Source organism: Bicyclus anynana, chromosome 3 (assembly GCF_947172395.1).
Source record: "Bicyclus anynana chromosome 3, ilBicAnyn1.1, whole genome shotgun sequence".
NCBI classification, from domain to species: Eukaryota; Metazoa; Arthropoda; class Insecta; order Lepidoptera; family Nymphalidae; genus Bicyclus; species Bicyclus anynana.
In genome coordinates, this window is record NC_069085.1 from 5,390,325 (window position 1) to 5,414,204 (window position 23,880).

The 23,880-nt window shown below is 36.6% G+C and overlaps 1 protein-coding gene across 1 annotated transcript in view; it reads left to right on the plus strand.

The window, feature by feature from the left end:
• LOC112056621 (uncharacterized) overlaps positions 1-23,345 on the plus strand; it is an 87,868-nt gene extending 64,523 nt beyond the window's left edge. The window contains exons 3-6 of the mRNA XM_052891200.1: positions 16,717-16,831; positions 18,471-18,628; positions 20,016-20,164; positions 20,243-23,345. Of these exons, the coding sequence (XP_052747160.1) occupies positions 16,717-16,831; positions 18,471-18,628; positions 20,016-20,164; positions 20,243-21,991 (2,171 nt within the window). The 3' untranslated portion in view covers positions 21,992-23,345. The remainder of the gene's footprint in view (positions 1-16,716; positions 16,832-18,470; positions 18,629-20,015; positions 20,165-20,242) is intronic.
• The last annotated feature ends 535 nt before the right edge of the window (positions 23,346-23,880 follow it).

A 23,880-nucleotide genomic window follows, 5' to 3' on the forward strand; every position in this document is an offset into this window, starting at 1 on the left:
TAAAATATAACGAAGTTATTCAAGATTATTTAGATAAGGGTATTCTTTCTAAGGTTTCTCCTCAAGAAAGCATTATGCCTGGTTTTTACTTGCCTCATAGGCCTGTTATACGGGACGACAAAGCGACTACCAAACTTAGAATTGTTCTAGACGCTTCTATGAAAACTGATGTTAATATATCTTTAAATGATATACTTCATACAGGCTGCAACTTGCAAGCTGAAATATTTAATATTCTAATAAACGTTCGCCTCTTTAAAATCGCTTTTTTCGCAGATGTGAAACAAATGTATTTATGTATTGAAGTTCTCCCCGCTCATCGTAAATTTCAGCGAATTTTATTTAGATTTTCTAATAATGAACCACTAGAAATCTACGAGTTTAATCGCGTTACTTTCGGATTGCGTTCGTCTCCTTTTTAGCGCTTCGCACGTTACGCGAATTGGCTAAAAGAGAGAAGGATAGATGGCCCGCGGCTGCAGCGATAATCGAAAGAGATGTTTATATGGACGACCTCGCTTCCTCTGCCTCTGATCCTTCAGAAGCAGTAGAGAAGGCTGAGCAGTTGATCCAAATGTTTAAGTCCGGAGGGTTCGATTTAATTAAATGGACTAGTAACTCTCCTGAATTATTACGTAACATACCTCAAACGCACCGACAGTCTGAAGGAATATCGTTTGACGACGAACACACCTTTAAGATTTTAGGATTACATTGGTTTCCCGTTCATGATAGTTTAAGTTTTTTTGTATCTCCCCCCTCGCTCAAATGGACGAAACGCTCTATTCTCTCCGCAACTGCTCAACTCTACGATGTCTTAGGACTCGTTGGGCCTGTGATTTTATACGCCAAATTGATAATTAAGGAATTATGGATTTTAAAGTTGTCATGGGATGAAACGCTCCCTTCTCATATTATAGAGGCTTGGTTACAATTTATAGATGAGCTGCCTCTTTTATCAAAGCTTAAAATTCCGCGACACCTTGGTGTAGAAAATAACTCTAATTTATCTTTACTCGCATTCGCCGACGCCAGTGAAAAGGCGTATGGTTGTGTAATTTATACACACGTGACAAATGGAGATAATAAACCTATCATTTCATTAGTTTGCTCTAAATCACGTGTGTCTTCTCCCTCTAGTTTAGTTACGCTGGCTAGACTAGAGTTAAACGCTCTTGTATTACTTGCAAAATTAGTTCGCAACGTATATGATACTTTAATATCGCGACAACCTGTAGACAATATTTTTGTATTTTCAGACTCTACTGTCGCTCTGTGTTGGTTAAAGTCCTCACCTCACAGATTTCAAACTTACATTGCTAATAGAATATCGCAGTTTCAGGAACTATTGTGTACCGATGATCTCTATCATATTTCTGGTATAGAGAATCCTGCAGATTGTATATCTCGTGGACTATTGCCTTCGCAATTATTAACCCATGAACTCTGGTTCAATGGGCCAACATGGGCTTCATCGCCTATTAATCAATGGCCCGTTCAGAAATTCTCACCTAACGCCTCTGGGCTTCCAGAACAGAAATCTATATCTCTTGTCATGCGAAGTGTAGATGAACATCCTTTACTGACGTTAAGTACTAAGTTTTCTTCTTGGCATAAGTATCTGAGATCGGTTGTCTTTTTATTGAAATTTCTCAAGAAATTACCTAAAGGAATTCATATTACCGCGGAAGATTTAAATGTCGCAGAAACAAAAGTCATTGAAGTTGTTCAAAATACAAATTTCTATGAGGATATTCAAAAACTAAAAAAAGGAATTTCGTGTTCGCGTGCTATTCAAAAATTAAATCCGTTTATTCGCGATAATATTCTTCACGTAGGTGGTCGCTTAACTTATTCCTCTTTAGATTATTGTCATAAACATCCGATTTTATTACCTAGAAAAGGTCATATAATCGATTTGTTAATTGATTACTACCACCGTGAAAATTTACATGCAGGTCCTCAGATTTTACTTTCTATAACTAGACAAAAATATTGGATTTTATCCGCGAGGCGCGCCATAAAACAACGCATACATAAATGTATCAAATGCTATAGATTAAATCCTAAGCAAATATTTCCGTTTATGGCTAATTTGCCGCCATGTCGCATAGAGCAGGCTAACGCTTATACCTATACAGGCGTGGACTTCACAGGTCCGCTCTACATTACTCTATGTAGAGGCCGAGGTATACATAAGCAAAAAGCTTATCTTTGTATCTTTATATGCCTGGTTACCAAAGCAGTTCACTTTGAACTTGCACCTGATCTTAGTTCCGCTTCATTTTTAAATTTATTTAAGAGATTTATCTCTAGATCTGGTGCAAATTGTAAATTTATATATAGTGATAATGGGACTAATTTCGTTTCATCGAAAGGATATTTTGATGAATTATTTTCGCTATTAAAAAGTGATGAGTATTATAAGGATTTTAGTACTGAACTCGCTAAACGCCGCATAATCTGGAAACTAAATCCTCCCACTGGGAGCCATTTTGGGGGCATATGGGAAAGCAACATAAAAAGTGCAAAATCCCTTCTTTTTAAAGTGATAGGTAAGCAGATTTTGACGTATGAAGAGATGCTTACAGTAGTTACACAAATTGAAGCGATATTAAATAGTAGGCCGCTTTACCTTGCGAGTACGGACCCTTCTGAGCCTTCTGCTCTAACGCCAGCTCACTTTTTATATAGAGTGCCTTTAGAGTATTTACCTGCGCCCGATCTTAGTGGTGAAAAGGAACGGTTACTTAGTAGATTTATGCTTTTAGATTCGCTAATTCAATCATTTTGGAAACGCTTCAAGGTTGAGTACTTACACACCCTCCAAACACGCGAGAAATGGAATACTACGTCTCTTTCGGTTAAGGCAGGGACTGTGGTCCTTATTAACGTAGATAACGCTCCGCCCTTGCAATGGCCATTGGGCATTATAACACGCATATTCCCTGGCAAGGATGGGATTACTAGAGTCGCTGAAGTAAAGACTAAAACTGGACTCTTCATTCGGCCTATGGTGAAGCTTTGTCCTTTGCCTGCGCAATAGACTAGTCTTACGTTATTTTAAGTAAGTGTCTTATTGTATTAAATATCTATTAATTTATCAGAATTATTTTATTATTAACTATATTATTTATCGCTATTAATATTTATAACTCATAAATATTTGTCTCTAAGTACTTATACGTATAATTTGTTTATTTGTATTATGTACTTTCGCTATTTTCTTTATTTTTTTTATTGCGAGCTTAGTAGCTCACAGGCGGGGGAATGGTAGAAATTAAAGTGTAGCTACGATAGCTGTCCTGCTTCATTTTATCCTTTCCCCTATCTTCCATCTCACGTTACGCACGTTCGCCTGCTGCGATCGACAATGGTTGGAGTCGCCCCGCTAATTCGTTGAGAGCTGGTCGTGCGCACGCTGAGAAATATTTTACCGCCATCACAAAAAGCCGTGTACGCGTGTGTTTTGTGGATAAATCATTAAAAACCAACAAGTTGAGTGCTCCTTATAAATAATAGACTGTGAATCAATTTTGCTTGTTTTGTGTTGCCACGCACCCGCTGTTTAAGTCTTATGGTGGACGCATCCTGGACAAAAGAACGGGTCGAAGATCACGTGAGTTCCTTCCTATCCCGTATCTTATCATTCCGGGTGTATTCCAACGAAGCTATCGATCGAAGTTAACGTTAATTTGTTTGATTGAACGCGCTAATCTCGGGAACTACTGGTCCGATTTGAAAAATTCTTTCAGTGTTATATAGCACATTTATCGAGAAAGGCTATATATTATCCCCGTTTTCCTACGGGAACGGGAACCACGCGGGTAAAACCGCGCGGCGTCAGCTAGTTTATTATATTTCTATAGCCTCCACGTATGTACTCATAAAATATTAATTAATTAGCTATTATATTCCACGAAAATTAAGGTTCACATACAGAATATACAATGCGGTGACTAATTACAAAATATTTATCACGTTACCTTCTTAATTAAAGTACAAAGATTCACGATGTAGAAAGTTTAATAATCAAGCCTTGTCATGTTTGGAAATGTGCCTTTTGTTTTGCTACATTTTAACTTTTAAGCCTTTTGGTAACGTAATATTAAATACTAGCGAACGCCTGTGACTTTGTCTACGTGAACTTTACCCTATTTCACCACCTTCTACTCACATTTTCACATGTTTTATATTTTATAAAAAGTCCATTATTCCAAGAATATAATACAAAACACGAACAATTTATATTAAAAAAACTTCAACCACTGCCACAAAAGCTTAAAACTTTTAGGGGTAGTATTTAAAAAAATCTTGAATTACATTATATTTATCTGATTTCTTGGCTTGGTAGGTAGCCTTTTATTATATAAAAAAAAAAACTTTAGACCACAGATACTACAATCATTAATTTATTATTAACAACCAAATATTTTATACTATTACATATATCAATATCTATCTCATCTAGCGCGTCAAAATTGTGGCGCACAAAGGTATCGCTAATCGCAAAGTCTTAATTTCCTTAAGTTGCATAGTAAATATTGTCTATAATATGAAGTTGTGTATTTAGGAATTGTAAAAACTATACATATATATGAGTACATAAATATGTAATATAAAAAAGCAAAATAATAAAAACAACTGTAGTTTCTTGCCGGTTCTTCTCAGCAGAACCTGCCTTCCGAACCGGTGATAGAATTTTTACAAATATAACAATATAGTTTATGTAAGACAAAATATTAATTTGTACAAACGAAAAGGAGATTTAAACCCACGTCTTACTAGACACGGGCATAAGTTAGTTATTTCTGCATATCGTCTCCAAAGAGTTAAAAAATCTTTTGTAGGTTTGGGTGTACTCTTCTATAACAAGATCCCCAAGACTGTGATGGACTTGCCAATGCACAACTTTAAGCAATATGTTAAAAAACATTTACTTAGTCGAGGTTACTACACTATTGATGAGTTCCTTAACGACAAAGGTGCTTGGAGGCCATTGGATCAGCTTCCACCTTCACACAGGAAATAAAACTATAAGAAATTGTAATTTAATTGTTATCAAATGTAAATTGTAATACTGTATGACTTTTTCAAAGAGCAACTGTTGAATTTCTTGCCGGTATCTTCTCAGCAGAACCTGCCTTCCGAACCGGTGGTACAATCTTTACAAATAGTCAACTGACGTGGCAAAAGTGCTTGTAAACTGAGCCTACTTGAAATAAATGATTTTTGATTTTGATTTTGATTTTGAAATAGTTAAAAGACGGTTTAAAAGTGCTTGTAAACTTAGCCTACTTAAAATAAATGTAAGTAAACAATTGTGCATGTGTGCTCTCAACGGAGTACATAAATAAGGATCACTTTTTGCGGTGATTTTGTAGGCACGTAACATATCTAGTAATATGAAATCATCTGTACAGTACCAGAATATTCTGTGCCTTGTTTTTTCATTGGTTAGCTCAAGTGACTTCGGATCACGAAGACTTGGGTAAGAGTGTTAAGCGGTTATGAAATTATTAACTTCTCTTTTTTAAATTCTCATTAAAACTTCTAAAAGAGTACTCCGAGACATAGATATTTTTAATGAGAATTTGAGCCTCAGCTTACAGACATTAAAATTAACATATTCTGATAGTGACCGTCAAACATTCACCGGGTAAGCCGCTTTAGTTTGGCGTGGTGGGTCTAAGCTCCAAAATCCTCTGGAACAATGATGAACGTAGCTGATTAAAATACAAAACCAGTTTTGTATATGTCACACTCGTATGATTTGCTTGATAATCGCGAGAATCCTTTTAGAAATTCAACGCGGATTTGAAGCAATCGGGATCTTCCCACGCGGGCATAATTTTTCCATTAGCGCGAGATTTTGCTGGTAAGGAAAAATTAATTATTTACAAGGCAAGACGCTCGTCGTTCAAGTAAGGCGTTTGCTCTGATTAAATTTCATTATACTGTGACACTAGACCCAGACGCAATACCTAACCGCAGAGTCGCAAGAGTTGTGATTGTACTAAGAAGTAAGTAATTGAGTATTAATAATAATTAATATGCTCGCGACCGAAATTTCAGCCACAGAGATAGAGATACATGGGTATCTCTATCTCTCGCCAACTCCATCCTTCTCCATAGAAGGATGGAGGAGGCCTATGCCCAAAAATGGGCGTTCCAATAATTAATTGACATAAAGCATTGACATAAACCTATTTTTTCATACTAATATTAACTATGATGAAGAATTTTTGTGACATAAAACATGTATTACCATTTAGAATTAGAATTGAAATTGATATGTTTAAAATTTATATTAGATTTATAACGAAATAAAGGCTTTTTTATTATAATTATTATCTCCTTTTCAACATCATCCCTTGATGTTTTTAACAGTAGTTATTGACAGTGAATAAATCGCTAACAAATGTCTAGCCATCATAAGACCAAATGAAATGGTAACGTTTAGTGTCAGAATGTAATACAAAATGTCATCAGCTTCGAAGCGGCTGTCACGCGTCACCCTGATATTCCAATCCCCATCCGATCCTGTGTCACTTGTCATTTATTATTTGTATCAAAGCGGATACCTCTTGAAGTGCCATTACATCCCGGCGCGGATGTGTTATAACGATCATTCTGATCTTGATATACGACGGTTCAACCCGTATGTAACGTACAAAATGACGTAGACAATCTCTCGGTATTGAAGTTGATTTATAGCTATTTATGCAACGGGTTTTTATACTAGATAGGACATTAGAACAACAAAACTGAGGCGGACAAAAAATCCTACTTCCTACTACTCCTATCCTACTTTCTACTATTATTATAAACGCGAAAGTTTGTTTTTGTTTTTGTATGTTTGTTTGGATATTTGTTACTCTTTAACGCCGCTATTACTGAAACGATTTGGCTGAAATTTGGAATGAAACAATAGTATTCCAAGTTTGTAACTTCTTTAATAACTGCATAAAAATTACGAAAAAATTGAGCAGATGTAATATCAGATCCCAAAAATGAAATATTACTAAAACACGTGTAGTGGCAGTTACCATTTTTACTCTCCGAGAACGGCGACATGTTTAGTTACATATTCGAAAGTTTATATTATTGTTGTTTGTTTTTTTAACTAAGATTTACCTACTACCGGTTGTAAATCCATATGGAGCTTACAGCAAACAGCAAAAAGTATCTGCATTACATATGAAAGAAACTCTCAACCCCTATACTAGTGTAAAGAGTCAGTAAGTCTTACAGCCTCTTCACACTAGTGTGGGGGAAAGGCACGCGCACTTAATCGACCCAATTTGAATACGAACATGGGGGTGACATCTCGTCTTGGAGTTTAATGCAAATTTCCCCGAGCGATCGTCGAGCGGCGTGTTTCCCACTATTATTGTACCTGAATTGGTCGTTAGTCACGTTTCCAGAACCTCTCAGTAACTAATGAACGGTTTTGCCATAAGTCAATGCTTAAAGTTTCAAATAATTAAAAAATACGTGTGGCACTCGGGGACAGCCGCTATAAGGCTATTACATGCTTTTATTTATCAACATATGCAGTTATAATTGTTTATTTATTTTATTTATGCAGTATTTTCATTAAAAAAGAATAATAAATAAAAAATGTCTTTATGTTGAGCTGGAATCGTACTCTGGTTTAATTAGTCGATATGCTAACGTCGAAATGCTTTAACTTGATGCACAACTTGGGTGTTGTTAGGTTTATTTTCGTTACGGAATTTCTTGATTCGGTCGCCATGCTCAAAGCTCGCGATAAAAACTATGCAATAGCTTAAAAATAAACAAATAAACTCAAGTGAACTCTGTAATTATATACCGGTCAATAGGGTTTAATTGAGTGTGGCGCAGTGCGCAGTAGATTTACAAGACGGAGGTCCTGGGTTCGATCACCGGCTGGGCTGATTGATGTTTTCTTAATAGGTCTGGCTGGTGGGAGGTTTCGGCCGCTGCTAGTTACCACACTACCGGCAAAGACGTACCGCCAAATTGAAGCTTGGAACAACTTTGATTAACTAACATTGTATTGTATTTAATTAAAGAGATTTAGTTTCCTCGAACCGTACGAAGCACTAGAAAAGTGTGTAGTTAATGCACTGCCCCTGTAGCCAAGTGATACGTCGATTCTCTTTCTACGATCGCAAACGCTCCGAAAAGTAGAAAAATGTATGGGAATGACATTTGCTATCGACAGGTCACGTGATCAACGTCTGTCATTCCCATACATTTTTCTAGTTTTCGGAGCGTTTGCGATCGTAGAAAGAGAATCGACGTGCCACTTGGCTACAGGAGTTGGTACCTATTGAATTTTTTTTTGTTGATCAAAACATTTAACAATGTAGGATAGCGAAACATTGTGAGCTATGACAAATAGATTATACAATTAAATTGCAAACAATTAAACTGCACGTGTTTGAATAACCGAATCGTAAATAAACTCTATCAACTGAACTGTCTATTCAGTCAGAATAAATCTCTTTAATCTGACATAGCGTTTTAGACTAAGAGCCTGTGAACACCAGACCTTCGTTATTTTATAAAAGTTGAAAGTTTGTCAGCATATGTTCCTATCATTAGTAAGTACGATAGCCATCTAAGAAGTTTGGACCGTGGTGGCTTTGGGAGGTAGCAGGTTTTAAGGATCCAGACCTTCAACCGTCTAAGTATAAAATGTAATTTATTTATGTTTTCCTCGGCATTATATGAGAAATTATATTCCCAGTCATCAGTCACTTAGCATCGCGGCAACCCTTCGAAAAACACTATTTAATTTGGAACTTCAAGGGTCTCTAGCGAAGGGTTGCTATGAAGCCAAGTTTCTGGCGAATAGGAATATAATTTCTCATGGTATGCCGATAAAAATTACACTTTATACTTAGACGGTTGAGGTTCTGGATCTTTAAAACTTGCTATCTCCCAAAGCCACCACGTTCCAAACTCTATAGTTGGTTACGGTACTTATTTTTAGTAGGAGCATGAGCTGACAAACGTTCAGCTTTTATAAAATGACGAAGGTCTGGCTGTCGCTGGCTCTTCGTCTATTTGTATAATTTAATTTACTGATAAATTATTATGTTTAAATTATTTGAACAGGATGTTTGCCTTGACCTACCTATTTAATACTATGAAACTAGGATATGTCGTTCTGTAGAGGTTCTCTGGTACAAAAAAATCATCAAACTATTATGGTTAACATTTACTACGAGTATGGTTCCGAGACTTGGTCGCTAACTATGGGCCTCACAAGAAAACTCAGAGTCACATAGAGTCAGAGAGCGGGCGATGGAACGAGCAATGCTCGGAGTATCCGTCAGTCAGTCAGCCAGACCGTACCGTATGATCCAGTTAGGTAGGTCCAATTTCGAGAAAGAAGTTAATCGCCGAATCCAACTCTGCTGGGCTGCATTCGGGAAACTTCGCGACATCTTTTCATCCGAAATTCTTCAGTGCCTGAAGACAAAAGTCTTCGAACAGTGCGTGTTGCCAGTGATGCCTATGGTTCCGAGAATTGGTCGCTAACTATGGGCCTCATAAGAAGGCTCAGAATTACACAGCGGTGGAATGAGCTATGCTCGGAGTATCTCTGTGTGATCGAATCGGAAACGAGGAGATCCGCAGATAGAACCAATTTCACTGACATAGCTCAACGAGTCGCGAAGCTGAAGTGGCAATGGGCGGGTCACATAGTTCGCAGAGCCGATGGACGTTGGGTTCCCAAGATGGCGACCCTGGTTTAGTTTTAAAGCGCTAGTGCCATATCTATATGTATAAAGCATTGCTACAAATATTAAGTTACAATCCGAGGATGTGGGTATTTACACGCCACGGTATTGTGATAACATACTGTAGTTAAGCAGCTCGCCTCTCCCGCGGGATGCGATATGGAACTCTGCCAACTGACGCTTTTTGTGAACTTGCAAATAAAATACTTTCGTGAAGCAATAAACCACCAATATACATTGTGTCCTCAATGTTTCGAAGGAGATAAACATTCTGCAATAATATATGGTATCGGTTTAATGTTCTTATGGTCTGAATGTTTGTTACATTGGCAAATATCATCGGAAACTGGTCATACTGGTCACATCAACTGGTGTAGTGTGTAGTATGCCAAACACACTATTTTATTTTTTTACCGATTATTGCGTTGATTGCTGCCATAGATAGTATACTACTTATCTATACTTATAGTGATTTTTTCTTGTGGTATCTGCTGATATAGTATCATAATACATTTAATTAAAAATATTTTAATTGCTTAAAAATATCAGAATTCTTAATTACAGCAGCTACAGCATTGAAAAAACTGATCAGGATAGAAAAAATTAAAAAACCTAATTTGGTCACTCTAGGGATTTATCAAAAGTATTCAAATCAGTTTTAGATAATTAGGTAGTATATCTACCATATTATGCATTTTATCCATTAATTACGGGATACCCTATACCGTATAACGGAAAGCTTTCCTGTCTGTCATAGACACAGAACAGACAACGCTAAAACCTAACGCTTTTAGCAATAGAAGTAGAAAGGGGGCGTGGCCCGCGTACACCCGGGTGTGCGGAACATCGCAAGCGCGCATGTACTAGCAGTCTTGTTTTGTTCTGTGACAAAAGGAGTAAATAATATTCAACTCTAAAGTAAGGGTGACATATTTCATTTTTCACAAAATATTAAACAGCCATTTAGGCCACGCCCCTGGGTACGCTGGTTTCAATACAAAGAATTGACACTTTATAAATCTAGTTACCTCTTATATCTGTGGTCATAGATACCATTTACCATATTATTTACGAGGCATCCAAGACTGTTGCGAATGTAATTAATTACTATCAATATCATAATAAAATTATTAGATAACCTTGGTCACAAGTCCCCGTCTCTTCTCGGAGGTTTAGTCTCTGCCACAAACAAACGGGTGGACCCGACACCCGCAAAGTGAATCCGTGGAAAGCTAAGTTTCATCTCAAATGCTATAAGACCCTGTTCAATAAACAGACAATAGAAAACGAAAATTATACGTATTTAAGCCAGTTTAATCATCATTTATCAAGTTAGAAACCAACAGTATTAAAGTATTGATAAATTAAACGTAAATATTGTAACGTAATCCAGGTAAGTTAATTTTATTAAACCGAAGAATAAAATTGTTTGGTTGAGTCCTCGAATACTCCCTATATCATAAGAAAGAAAAACTTGTATAAGGGCTCCCACACACGGGCCACCGGTCACAACCACAAAATGCCGCTACCGGCATATTTCCTGTTATTTTCATACATGGACTCGCCGCACACGGTTGACGCCGGTGGTCGCCACACGCTACAAACATCGCTGCTCGCTTCTTGTGGCTCGCACCGGCAACTAAACGCCGACACAAAACGCCGCAACACGCCACTCGCGCTTATGATACTGATTGATTAATTAATTATTATTTATTTAGATATACCAACAATGACAACCAGAATCATTCATAAATTATACATATGAAAATCTTAATGCTAGTACTATAGGAAGCCATCTTTTAAAAGTAAATACCTACAGCATTGTTATCCGGTTAAAAGTTAAAAATTAAACTATTCTATAACTACAAAAATATATGTTCATTAATGTCCTATTGATTAATATGATTATTTATATATTTACATCTATAATAAAAATAAAAGTAAATTAGGTACATACTGCATGTATGGGTTAAAAAAGTAGCAGCCACTGACCACAAGTATCGACCACCGACCACAAGTGACCGTCGCGCGCTTCAGCTACTTTTGTGGCCCCTTCTTGCTTCTTGTAGCTTCGTTTGTGGCTGTCGCGTGTGGCCCGTGTGTGGGACACCTAAAGTAACTTTTTTGCGCAGAATATGTGGCGTGTCGGAAAAGATTAGACAACCTTTAAGTAGAATCGTGTTTGTTCAGAGATAAAGCCAGCACAATATGTTATCACAGTCTCACTTCATCTCCCTTTGTTATGTCTCTAAGAGGATTTATCGGGATTCTTTTCATAGTGTTCACACAATGCTTTGATTATGCTACCTATGAGATATTTCTTTTGAGTACTAACTATTCAATTACCAGAATACAATCATCGTCAGAATATTATGTAACTAGGAGTAAACAGTATAAATAATGTATTTTGATGGCCTCCGTGGCGCAGTGGTGTGCGCAGTGGATTTACAAGACGGAGGTCCTGGGTTCATTAGTAGGTCATTAAAATTATTATAATAACTACAGGACACCCGCGACTTTGTCCGCATGGAATGTAGTTTTTCACAAATCCCTCGGGAACCATGGATTTTCCGGGGTAAAAAGTATACTATGTGTGAATCCAGAGTAAAATCTATTTCCATTCCAAATTTCAGCCAAATCGCTTCAGTAGTAGCGGCGTTAAAGAGTAACAAACATCCAAATATACATCCAAACATCCATATAAACTTTCGCGTTTATAATATTTGTAGGATTTGGTGGTGATTTTATTTTTAAAGAAAAGGTATAAAGTAAAATAATCTAATATCAAAATGAATTATCGTCATTATAAATGGCCACTTATGAGACTCGCCGTTCCATACAACAACCCTACAGGATTTATACAGAAATGAAGAGACGGATCTGCGAAGCGTCTCGGTGGTAATTTAAATTTCCTCCGGGGTTTCTAGAGCTATGTAACTACCTAGTTTCCAAGTTTGTTCAATATTTGAATTGAAGTTACGAGTACAATAATCGTATTACACACAATGCTTTCGTCTTGAATGCAATCATTGCATGGGAAATATAAATTTGTAGGAAGGTACACAATATATAAGTCACTAATTTTGTATTTTTGTAGAATTGAAGTTACGAGTATAATAATCGTATTACATACAATGCTTTCGTCTTGAATGCAATCATTGCGTCAAATATAAAGGGGATTGTCCATTCCCGGCCAAGACCTTTCGTCTCCGCCCCCCACTTTACATAGAACTAAAAAATACTTGATAATTTTTGTTTAATAATGAATAAATTACTTTATCCATAGCGGTTTGCTTCCATATTTTTCCATATTTTTTTATGTTTGTTTCCATATACTTTTATGGGGGGGCGTAACTGGGTTTCTTGGGCCAACGTTGTATGGGCTGGTGGACATTCCCCTTTGTAAGTAGGATACAATATATATTACAAATCACTGACTTGTATTTTTGTATTAATTAAAAGGAATCTCAGTTTACATACCGTAGTAAAATTTATTGGATCTAGATAGCCAACTATATTTTTTACAAGAGTTACAGTTATTCTTAAGATTATTCAAATTAATAAATACATAGGAAAAAAACTACTCTGAGGTTGATTGCTAAGTTGATTTTGTTTACTATATACCAGTACAAAATAAATGATTATTTAAGATTAAAAATAAATGTTATAAGTTTGAAAAGCCAATAAAAAACTTAAAATAAGTTTTGTTTACTATTAAATCAAAAGAACTGATTTGAGCAAAAATTACTGTTCGTTTTAGAAAGATTCGTATTTTATTCCCAATAAGGCTTATGGTGCGCCATGTTACCCGAGGTTACTCTATCTTACGAGAACTTACAAATATCTCAAATGTAGCAGGTATTCTGTTCTCCTGGGGCTACGGGTAAATCTCGGCTGGCTTGATGCTTTATACTCGTATTATATCGCAATACAAACTACATTTCGTATTTCCTAAATTCAGAATATACGTAAAGAAATTTGAGCGTGTGCCTACTATTATGTATTCTGTGGGTGAGGAGAAATTTGTATAAAATACGCACCGATTCGTGCGAACCGACAAGCAAATTGATACCAAATAAAAATAAACAAGTTTTTAATTCACCGTAAAGTCAGCCATTGACGGTCAATTATTTTCACGTTTCTCTTATTCTACGGAGATAATATATCAATGCCTTGTATAAAACAAAATCGCTTTCTCTGTTCCTTTAACACTAAATCTTAATGTCTCCTTAAATATTTAAAACTACGCAACGGATTTTGATGCGGTTTTTTTATAGATAGACTGACTGAAGAGGAAGGGGTATATGTATAACTAGCGATCCGTCCCGGCTTCGCACGGATGCAATGCTGATACTAAATGTGAAATGATTTGTTGTAATTTGTTTGTCGCATTTGGAATTACACGCGTGTGACATGTAGACGTATTAAACGGGATGACGAATCGTATTAAGCGTTAGGAAATGTATGAAAACATGCCTCAAGTTGTGGGGACCGGCGTATTATGCGAGAAATCGTTTTAAGCGTGATCGTCTTAAGCGAGTTCTACTGTATTACTGTATTTATTGTGTTTATGTTATGTATATGTAATCAAAATTGACTACGAATGAATAGAGTCCCAAAATATTGAGTTGGTGTCTCGCCAAGGTTCCGCTAGTTGCCAGTCTCGTTGAGCGACGCCAATTACCTGGCAACGTGCCAGTGGTGCTGAAGTGCATTTTTGGTTATGAACATTGATTTGGAATCTGGAACTCGATTGATAAACAAATTCTATAGTAAGTAATACGTCAGAACAAATAATAGTGTAATATTTTTTTTATCTAATTTCCTGTCATTATATTCCAATTATGAAATTAAAAAATATAATATAATGGCATAGATTATTCACATGCATACTGTAATAAATTAAAAAATTACATTATTGCTCTTTAGCAGTGCAGTTGCAGTGTTGCTCTTTAAATGGAAAGTGTACTATAACTTTTACTGTTATACTATAACTTTTTTTACTATTATAGCACAGTTAGAGCTGGGTTCTTGGTCTTTTGTGCAGCGCTTGACTAACTTCCTAGGAAAACGTCATTGGCATCGCGTGCCTTAAAGGAGCCCTGTATCGAAATGAGTTAGGGGGCCCAATAGACGAGCGGCAAATCTCAAAAATACTCTTTAATTTTCTCTACCATAAGTATTGCTTTTTAAATTTTTGCTTTGACACGTAAGGGGTCACTATAGTCTGGGGGCTCCGTATCATTGATACGGCTGATACGGTGGTAGCTACGCCCCTGGAAAACGTTCTAAAACGCTGCCCGTCAACCTAAAGTGTTAAACTTTATGTCCCTGTAATTTCAGCGGTAACAATACTTACGGTCTAGACATTTATATTTCACTTTGTATCGCAAGAAATCACACAAACTCAGACTAGGTACTTCAATTTCGCGCGAAACAACTGAATGAATTTGACACATGACGTATTGCTAGTGTTATCAGAAAAAAATAATTGATAATGTTACATATTGGCTTCGATACAATACCTAATGGTAAATTTCAAAAATAATATCTTCTTCTGGTAGAAAAAAAATATTAAACTTCTGTCACCCCAGGTGACACTGGGAATTGAAGAGTTAAGAAAAAGTGTCCACATAAAGCAAGGTACGTATCCTGACGAGATAATCAAAAACGATGTTTATGCTGAACATATTTCGAAGGTAATATTATTTTCGAAATATATTTTTCGTTCCAAATAACCAAAATACTCGTAGATACGGAAGTAACATTACGTTAATCCTAATTTGGAATAGAGCTCAACGTCGGTTTCCTCTTATAGGTAATTTAGCCATGTAATGGGCCTGTCATTCAGCCTCGATCGAACAAGCTCATTAAGTTTATTTATGTATAGCTTAACAAGACCATTATTTAGTTTAGATAGAGATTTCGTTCGTTCGTTATCAACCCATATTCGGCTCACTGCTGAGCTCGAGTCTCCTCTCAGAATGAGAGGGATTAGGCCTTAGTTCACCACGCTGGCCCAATGCGGATTTGCAGACTTCACCCACGCAGAGAATTAAGAAAATTCTATGGTATGCAGGTTTCCTCACGATGTTTTCCTTCACCGTTTGAGACACGTGATATTTAATTTTTTAAAATGCACACAACTGAAAAGTTAGAGGTGCATGCCCGGGACCGGATTCGAACCCACACCCTCCGGAATCGGAGGCAGAGGTCATATCCACTGGGCTATCACGCCTTCAAAATAGAGATTTAACTACCCTATAAAATAGAAATACAGTCTAAAGTCAAAGGGTTACCAGGGTTACGTAATAAAAACTTTTTGGAACAGGAAAAATATAGGGCACAGTGCGCCTATTGATCTAGAGCGGATATCGACCTCTTCATGGAAAATGATGTACGCGAAAACTTCCCGACTTGCTGCCGTAAAACGCGCATGTCGATTAATCTAACGTATTCGTAAATGGAACGCTCGAGGACGCCGTGTCGGGTTTTGAGAAATCGTTTACCAATGAGTAGGCATCTACCCCGTAATATCTGAGAATATCTAGGTATTCTTACCTATATGTTGACCTGAATCGGAAATGAATACATGAATTATATCATCATCATTCATCATTATCAGCTTATGGACGTTACTGGACATAGGCCTCCTTTATGGACTTCCAAACTTCACGATTTTGAGCCACCAACATCTAGCGGCTCTCCGTTGCGCGATTAATGTCACCTAACCACCTTGTGGGGTCCACCAGCACTTCATTTTCCGGAGTCGGGTCGCAATTCCAGCATACTTGAACCCCAATGTTCTTCGGTTCGAAAAACTACGGGTATGTGACCCTCCGGCTGCCACTTCGGAGTCGCGATTAAGGCGTGCTACAGGACTTTCATTCTTCTGCGAGTTTCCTCTCAGAAGTGAACGGAATATAAGATTGTACTATGGTATGGCATGGATAGTAAATGGTAACCTTTGTTTCAGTGGATACAACGGCGCAGTACGACGCCGTTCGAGCATATCTTAAGGAGTTGGACATTTCCAGCGCTGTGTGGGTCGGTCTTATACGCAGCAACCCTGATGGGGACTTCACTTGGACGTAAGCATTTAAAACATAGCTTTTATATTTTGACACCTCAAGGTTATAATCGTTATCGTTTATTTATTTATTTATTTATTATATATTCTTAGTATGCTTACAGCTAAGCCAAAACGCATACAAAGTACAGACTTACAATATAACAATATAACAGATAAACAAATTACAATATAATCACTATACAATACAAACACATAAATTGCATATTTCTATTAAATTAAAATTCACAGCTGTTTACAATATCAATAAATACATGAAGTTTTATATCAAAAAAATCTAGATCTTGGCGCTGAGCAATCAACGAATTGAGCATCGACAGTACCCGATTAGTTGGGGCATTTCGAGCATATTGCGTACGGAACGACTTGATAGCGAAAAAAGGTCGCTTACGACACGACCGAAGCAACTTGCCTGGTTCTCGAACCGACAAGGCACATCGCGACAGTGCGTCCGAGTTATCCACTTTATTGTGTATTAGCAGGAAGTAATGGATGAGAATAGCTCTCTTTCGCCTTAACTCCAGAGTGTCTAGCCCCACCATACCAGACACAAACAAGGAAGGGTACAAATATGGGTAATAACCGTAAATTTTTTTATACAAACCACGCGCGAATTTTTTTTGGACTTTCTCAACGGTAAGTGTATGAGTAGCACATAACGGACTCCAGACAGGTGAGTTGTACTCCATCTTACTGCGGACATATGCATTGTACAATGTATAAAGTATTAACGGATTAGTGAAACGCTTACTCTGCCGCAATACAAATCCTAAAAGCTTATGCGCCTCTTTGCATATTGTGTTAATATGATCGTTAAAAGTTAGCTTGGCGTCGACCGTTAGACCTAAATCTCTGATTTGCGATACCCTCTCCAGAGTATCACCAGATATCTTCTAGTCAAAGACAACACAGTTATTTTTATAGGTCAACGTTATGACTTTACATTTTGATACATTAAATTCCAGACAATTCATATGTGGCCATCGAACTACGTTATTAATATACTCCTGCAGCAAAATGCAGTCTTCGTATTTTTTGATACCCAGTAACAATTTTAAATCGTCAGCAAACATCAAACATTTGGCACTTTTTAGAACATAAGGCAAATCATTAATCATAATTAAAAATAACGTAGGACCTAACGTGCTACCTTGACTGACTCCGGATCGCGTTGAGTAGTATTCTGACCTGTAACCTGCTATTTGTACATATTGACGTCTGTTGGTTAAATCATTTTGAAAGAAATCTAAAAGCTTAGGTGTGAACCCCATGTGCGATAACTTTTCCATCAGTACATCTATTTCCACGCGATCAAATGCTTTTTTGAAATCAAAATAAGCCACGTCGACTTGCTTACCACCATCCATTTCTGTTAATTAAATTAAATTGAAAGTTTTAATAATCCTTATCTGTCTGTAACTTAGTACATTATAAACTGAGTGAGTTTCAAAGGAAGTTTATTTGACAGGAAATCGCAATTTCAGAAAAAATATCATTCTCATCATTGAAGTGAACTTTTTTTTGAAAGAAGAACAAATTGTGTTGCCACACAACACAATTTGTTCTTCTTTCAAATTTTCATAATTCTCTAATAAAGCTTTTTTCTTTCTTTCTTTCTATTTATAATAACTTTTATACAGGGACTACCGCGGGTTGAGCGGCGACGGGTACTGGAGCGCCGCCCCGGACGCCCGCTCAGCGCCTCTGTGCGCCGCCGCCGACCCCGCCGCTGACTACCGCTGGGAGGCGCGCGCTTGCGGCGGACCCTCTGTTGCCTCCTTCATCTGTGAATTACCAGGTCATTCTATAACATCCTACTATCCTACATCTTCTTCTTTGTCGTTACACTCTTGACAGAGTGGTCGTGGTCGTCATTTGGGTGTGGTGGCAAGCCTCACTTACCGTCGCCATTCTTCCCGTAGTGTGGCTGTCCTAGCACATTCGTGGAGCGATCCATGGTGGCGGTTTTTACTTGGTCAGTCCAGCGCATTGGTGACCTGCCACGTGCTCTTGTGGCCTCCATCTTTCCTTGCACCACAAGTCTCTCTATGGACGTGTCATCTCTTCGTGTAATATGACCAAAGAAAGTCAGTATGCGACATTGGCCTATGGAAGAAAGACGCTGTTTGATGCTCAGTTCTTGGAGGATTGAAACTATCCTACTACCCTATCCTACTAATATTATAAACGCAAAAGTTTGTATGGATGTTTGGATGTTTGTAACTCTATAACGCCGCTACTACTAAGGCGATTTAGCTGAAATTTGGAATAGAAATAGATTTTACTCTAAATTAACACATAGGCTACTTTTTATCCCGAAAAAATCCATGGTTTCCCGAGATTTGTGAAAACTGATGATTTTGATGATATGAATCTTTGTTACTCTTTCACGCCTCAACTTTTGAACCAAATTAGCTGAAATTTGGTATTAAGATATATTGTAGCCTGGATTAACACATAGACTACTTTTTTTTCCGAGGGATTTGTAAAAAACTAAATTCCACGCGGACGAAGTCGCGGGCGTCCGCCAGTAAGTTTATAATGACCCACAACACGGCCAGACTATAACCGTATAAAAAACCCTTCAAGTTGACGGTCGTGATAATGTTACGAGTATATTCTGTTACAATCAGTCGATCAAATGATAACGATAATACACCGGGAACGATTTATAAAGAGCTCTCGGAGACACGGGCTATTAATTTCATAACTCTATAGTTGAAGAATACACCTTTTTATTAAGTTAGGTAACCTAATCTAACTTTAATATACCATAATCTTTTTAACATAACTTTTAAGGCGTATCTTAGTTATTTGGATTTTAACACAAAATTAATAAACCAATTTTCATGAAAATATAATTGGACCAATCTGGATACACTCTTTCAAACTTGGTTAATAAATGTTGATGTTATGAGGTAACAATCATTAAAAAAACCATACATTTCGAATTGAGAACCTCCTCCTTTTTTGAAGTCGATTATAAATAGTTGATGTGCCACTATTAATCACAAGCCTCTTCACTCCAAGGGCCAATAATTTTGAGGTTAAACCAATGCTGCTTCAAGAAGGGATTTGTGTTAGCAATTTAATAGAGCTAGTTAACGATAATACTCCTAGAATTTTAGCTTTCAACTTACTAAACTTTGGCATGTAACGTGTCTGAAATAAGTCTTCATTTCCAGTTCCACAATGGGCACTCGGAAATGAAGGCTGCATGGTGAGAGCTTTACCAGCACTGACAGTGTTATATTTGCCTGAGAGCGCTGCTGTACAACTTACTACCGATTGTGGCTTGGCTGGAGTAAAGAGAGTTCAATGCACAGGAAACGTGGTATGATTTTAACTATACATATTTAAAAAATAGGTTAAAGATAAAGAATCAAAATCAATGTTGAACTTTATTTTTCAGAAAAGGGATGAACTTCTCAGAGAATTGTCTTGCACCGATGAAGATCAAACGACTACGTCACCAGTAGTAACAACACCACTATTACCGTGGCAAACTGCAACAGATACAACATATTCGGAACAAGACACGTCTAATGAAGTTAATACTGAGGAAAATGTTACAACTGAACATGAAGATGATGTCAATCAGTCAACTTCTGTAAAACTATTACTTCCTTCAAATCAAAATTCTCTTCATACTACTACAGAAGTAGTACTGACACAATCACCTTTAATAAACAAGTTTTATCATGTTCCGTTAGAGAAAAATATCAACTTAGATATAGTTAATAATAATTTACCCAATGACGTTCCAAAGTTACCTAGCAACGACGATGAGTTAAGTAACATTCAAACAAAAAAGTTGGAAGATGAAAAACATATGCAACATAAAAAATTGCATGTTGAACTTGCACGTTTAGGAAATTTAGAAAAAATATTCAGTCAACCCACTGATCATTTTGTGCCACCTTTGGTGATGGCTAAAGCTAAAATTAGTGATGATATGACTGCATTATCAATCGAGGAGAAATTGGCTCAGCAGTTTTCTGAAGATCATTTCACAGAACACAACAATATGCAAAGGGATTCCGAACATATTAAGATAACCACTAGTACTGAAATATCAAATAAAGAAATAACGACCGAAAACGGAATTAATAATTTATCTTTTTCAACTAAAATAAATGATGACCAATATAATGGTCATACAAAGTACATTTTGCCGAAGAAATATACTAAACACGATGAAACGAAAACTAAAATCTTGAAAAATATTAAACTATTTAAAAACTCAAAATCACCTACAGATCACATACTAAATCATTTAAACTCTGAAGTAATTGATACGACTACTGAAAAATTATATACACCTAAACCTCCTGCCATAAATAACAGCCATCAAGATGAAGAAGATTCTTCTTTAGAGCTTACAGTAATAATAAAAGAACCCAGACTTCACAATGATGATAATGTATCACAAGAAAATTATTCTCAAACCTTATATTACGAACGAAATGGAAATTTATCTACAAATATAACTTTGAACAGCTTATCACCTGCAGAAAGTTTAGTAGCATCTCCAACCGCAGAACATAAAGTTGTCAGAAATGATGAAGTCATTAAAATAGAAATAATTAATAATAACAAGAAGCACCCTAACTTAGACATATCCGTATTTGAAGTAACAACTAAAGTTCCCACTTCTGAAAATAAAATCAAAGAGACTAGCAACAATGATTCAGAAATTTTTCAAAAAGATGAAGCTGTAATTAATAATGTACCAGCATTATTAAAGAAAGTCACTCCAGATACATCTGTTAACGATTTAATAACTGCCTCTATTCGATCAACTGTTGACAATACCACTGTAGATTCCTCAACTCATACAACAGGGGCTACTTTAATAAAAGTTGTAGAAGAGTTCAATACTGAAATCGATGATAATTCGACAGTTAACTACAGTGAAAAAAATAACACTGAAGAGTCTATAGTACTGTATAACGCATCAATAATAGAAGGTAACGATGAAATGAATGATACAATTACTGGCAATGTAGAAAAAAATATGACTCAAAGTACGCCAGAAATTGATGACTTTCAATCACCATTACTGTCCGCTGCTAACGAACCTATACACAAACCTAACCGCTCTAGGCGACTACAACAGAACCGAGTTAACAAATTTAATCCATTTCGTATATTAGGTTAAATAAATAATTAACACAGTAGTCCTATTTTCCAACTGCCATGACATTATCTCTACTACAAATAACAATGACTGAACCAAACGAAAACATCTGATCAAAATAGAATTAGTGTGTAGGTATTTTATATTGTGATGGCACGGTGCACTTAGTTTATTCTCATATTGTATAGTTAATCTATTCTAGGACGTCCGTTTGACTTTGGATGCCAGTTTATACTGAAGGGTCTTTCAGTTTTAATATGAGAACGTTAGCTCAAGCGTTATTCCTATGTCCTGCGAGTTTTTACACCTACCCACTAATAACAACTGAAAATTTTGAATTTTGAACGATTCACTAACTTTGACGTATGTTAGTAATTCTTAAGTCACGTGATTTTATATTCAATATTTATTTCATGATAACTGATCAAAATTGAGTCTAAAGTTAAAAAATGTCATGCAGTGCCTACTGACAACCTTTCGTGGATATCATAGGTACGAGTATATGAAATGGCCCAGTTGACAGTGTTTTTTGTTAACAATGGTCTTTACGGAATACGGAAAATGCAGTTCTTACTATATTGATGTTAATTATAATATGTGGCTAACATACCTTCGCCAAAATTAGTGAATCGACTGGCTGAACACTTTATCACTACATCTAGAGCCAATCAGACTTCTGAAGCTAGACAAACTACACTAACATTTTCATAGAGTTTTAAACGTAGACATTTAATTATCATACGAGTATTTTATGTACGTTCTGCACCGCATAGAAACACAAATAATTTGTTTATGTAAATCTGATAACATTAATCATCTTAAATCTTAATATATCTATCTATACATTATAAATGAAGTAGTCAATTCTTGAATTTCAAATAGCATAGCTATACATAGTTATTGTTACTCTATATTAAGCATTGGGCAAGTTGATGGCGGTTTACCGAGAGAAAATATCATTTAATATTATATCGATACGCACATCTTTTTAAAATCACAATATTGTCTTTCAAAATGCCCTGTAAGTAAGAATAAAAATCCATGAATCATATCATTTTAGTATAAGTATCTTAAATGTTTTATATTTAGTTTTAAGGAATAAATCTAAAGGTTTTGCACAAAGGAAGCGCAAGCCATATATGTCTAACCATATTAATTACAGTTTCCTTTCCTTCCTCGGTCTCGCAAGTCGCTGAATCCATCACGGAAGACAAATTATTAAGACGAAGATAAATTCTCTGTGGTAAAAGGATATATTGCGGGTTGAACGATATTCGGTTAAACAAATGTTTATTTATCATTCTATTATTGTCTTAGCAATCTAGGATGTAAGGATTTTATAAATAAAGATTTAGAATTTTTTCTTGTCACTGTAGTGTATCTTCTTTATTTCGACCTTGTACATCCTTCTACAAATTTGTACATCGATCTAATCAGGTATGAATGAATCATCGATCATCGATCAGTCAGCATCCAACCGCTGTGTTTCATTCACGTACCTACATTACGTTTTTTTTTTATTCTTTACAAGTTAGCCCTAGACCACAATCTCACCTGATCGTAAGTGATGATGTAATATAAGATGGTAGCGGTCTAACTCTTTAGGAGTAAGATGACAATCCACATCCGTTTCGGTTTCTACACGGCATCGTACCGGATCACTAAATCGCTTGGCGGTACGTCTTTGCCGGTAGGGTGGTAACTAGCCACAGCCGAAGCCTCCCACCAGTCAGACCAGGACCAATTAAGAAAACCTCAATCGGCCCAGCCGGGGATCGAACCCAGGACCTCCGTCTTGTAAATCCACCGCGCATACCACTGCGCCACGGAGGCCATCAGTTTTATTTTTAAAAACTGTGATATCAAAACTACTTAACCGATGTTTATGCAATATCATGTGCAGATTAAGC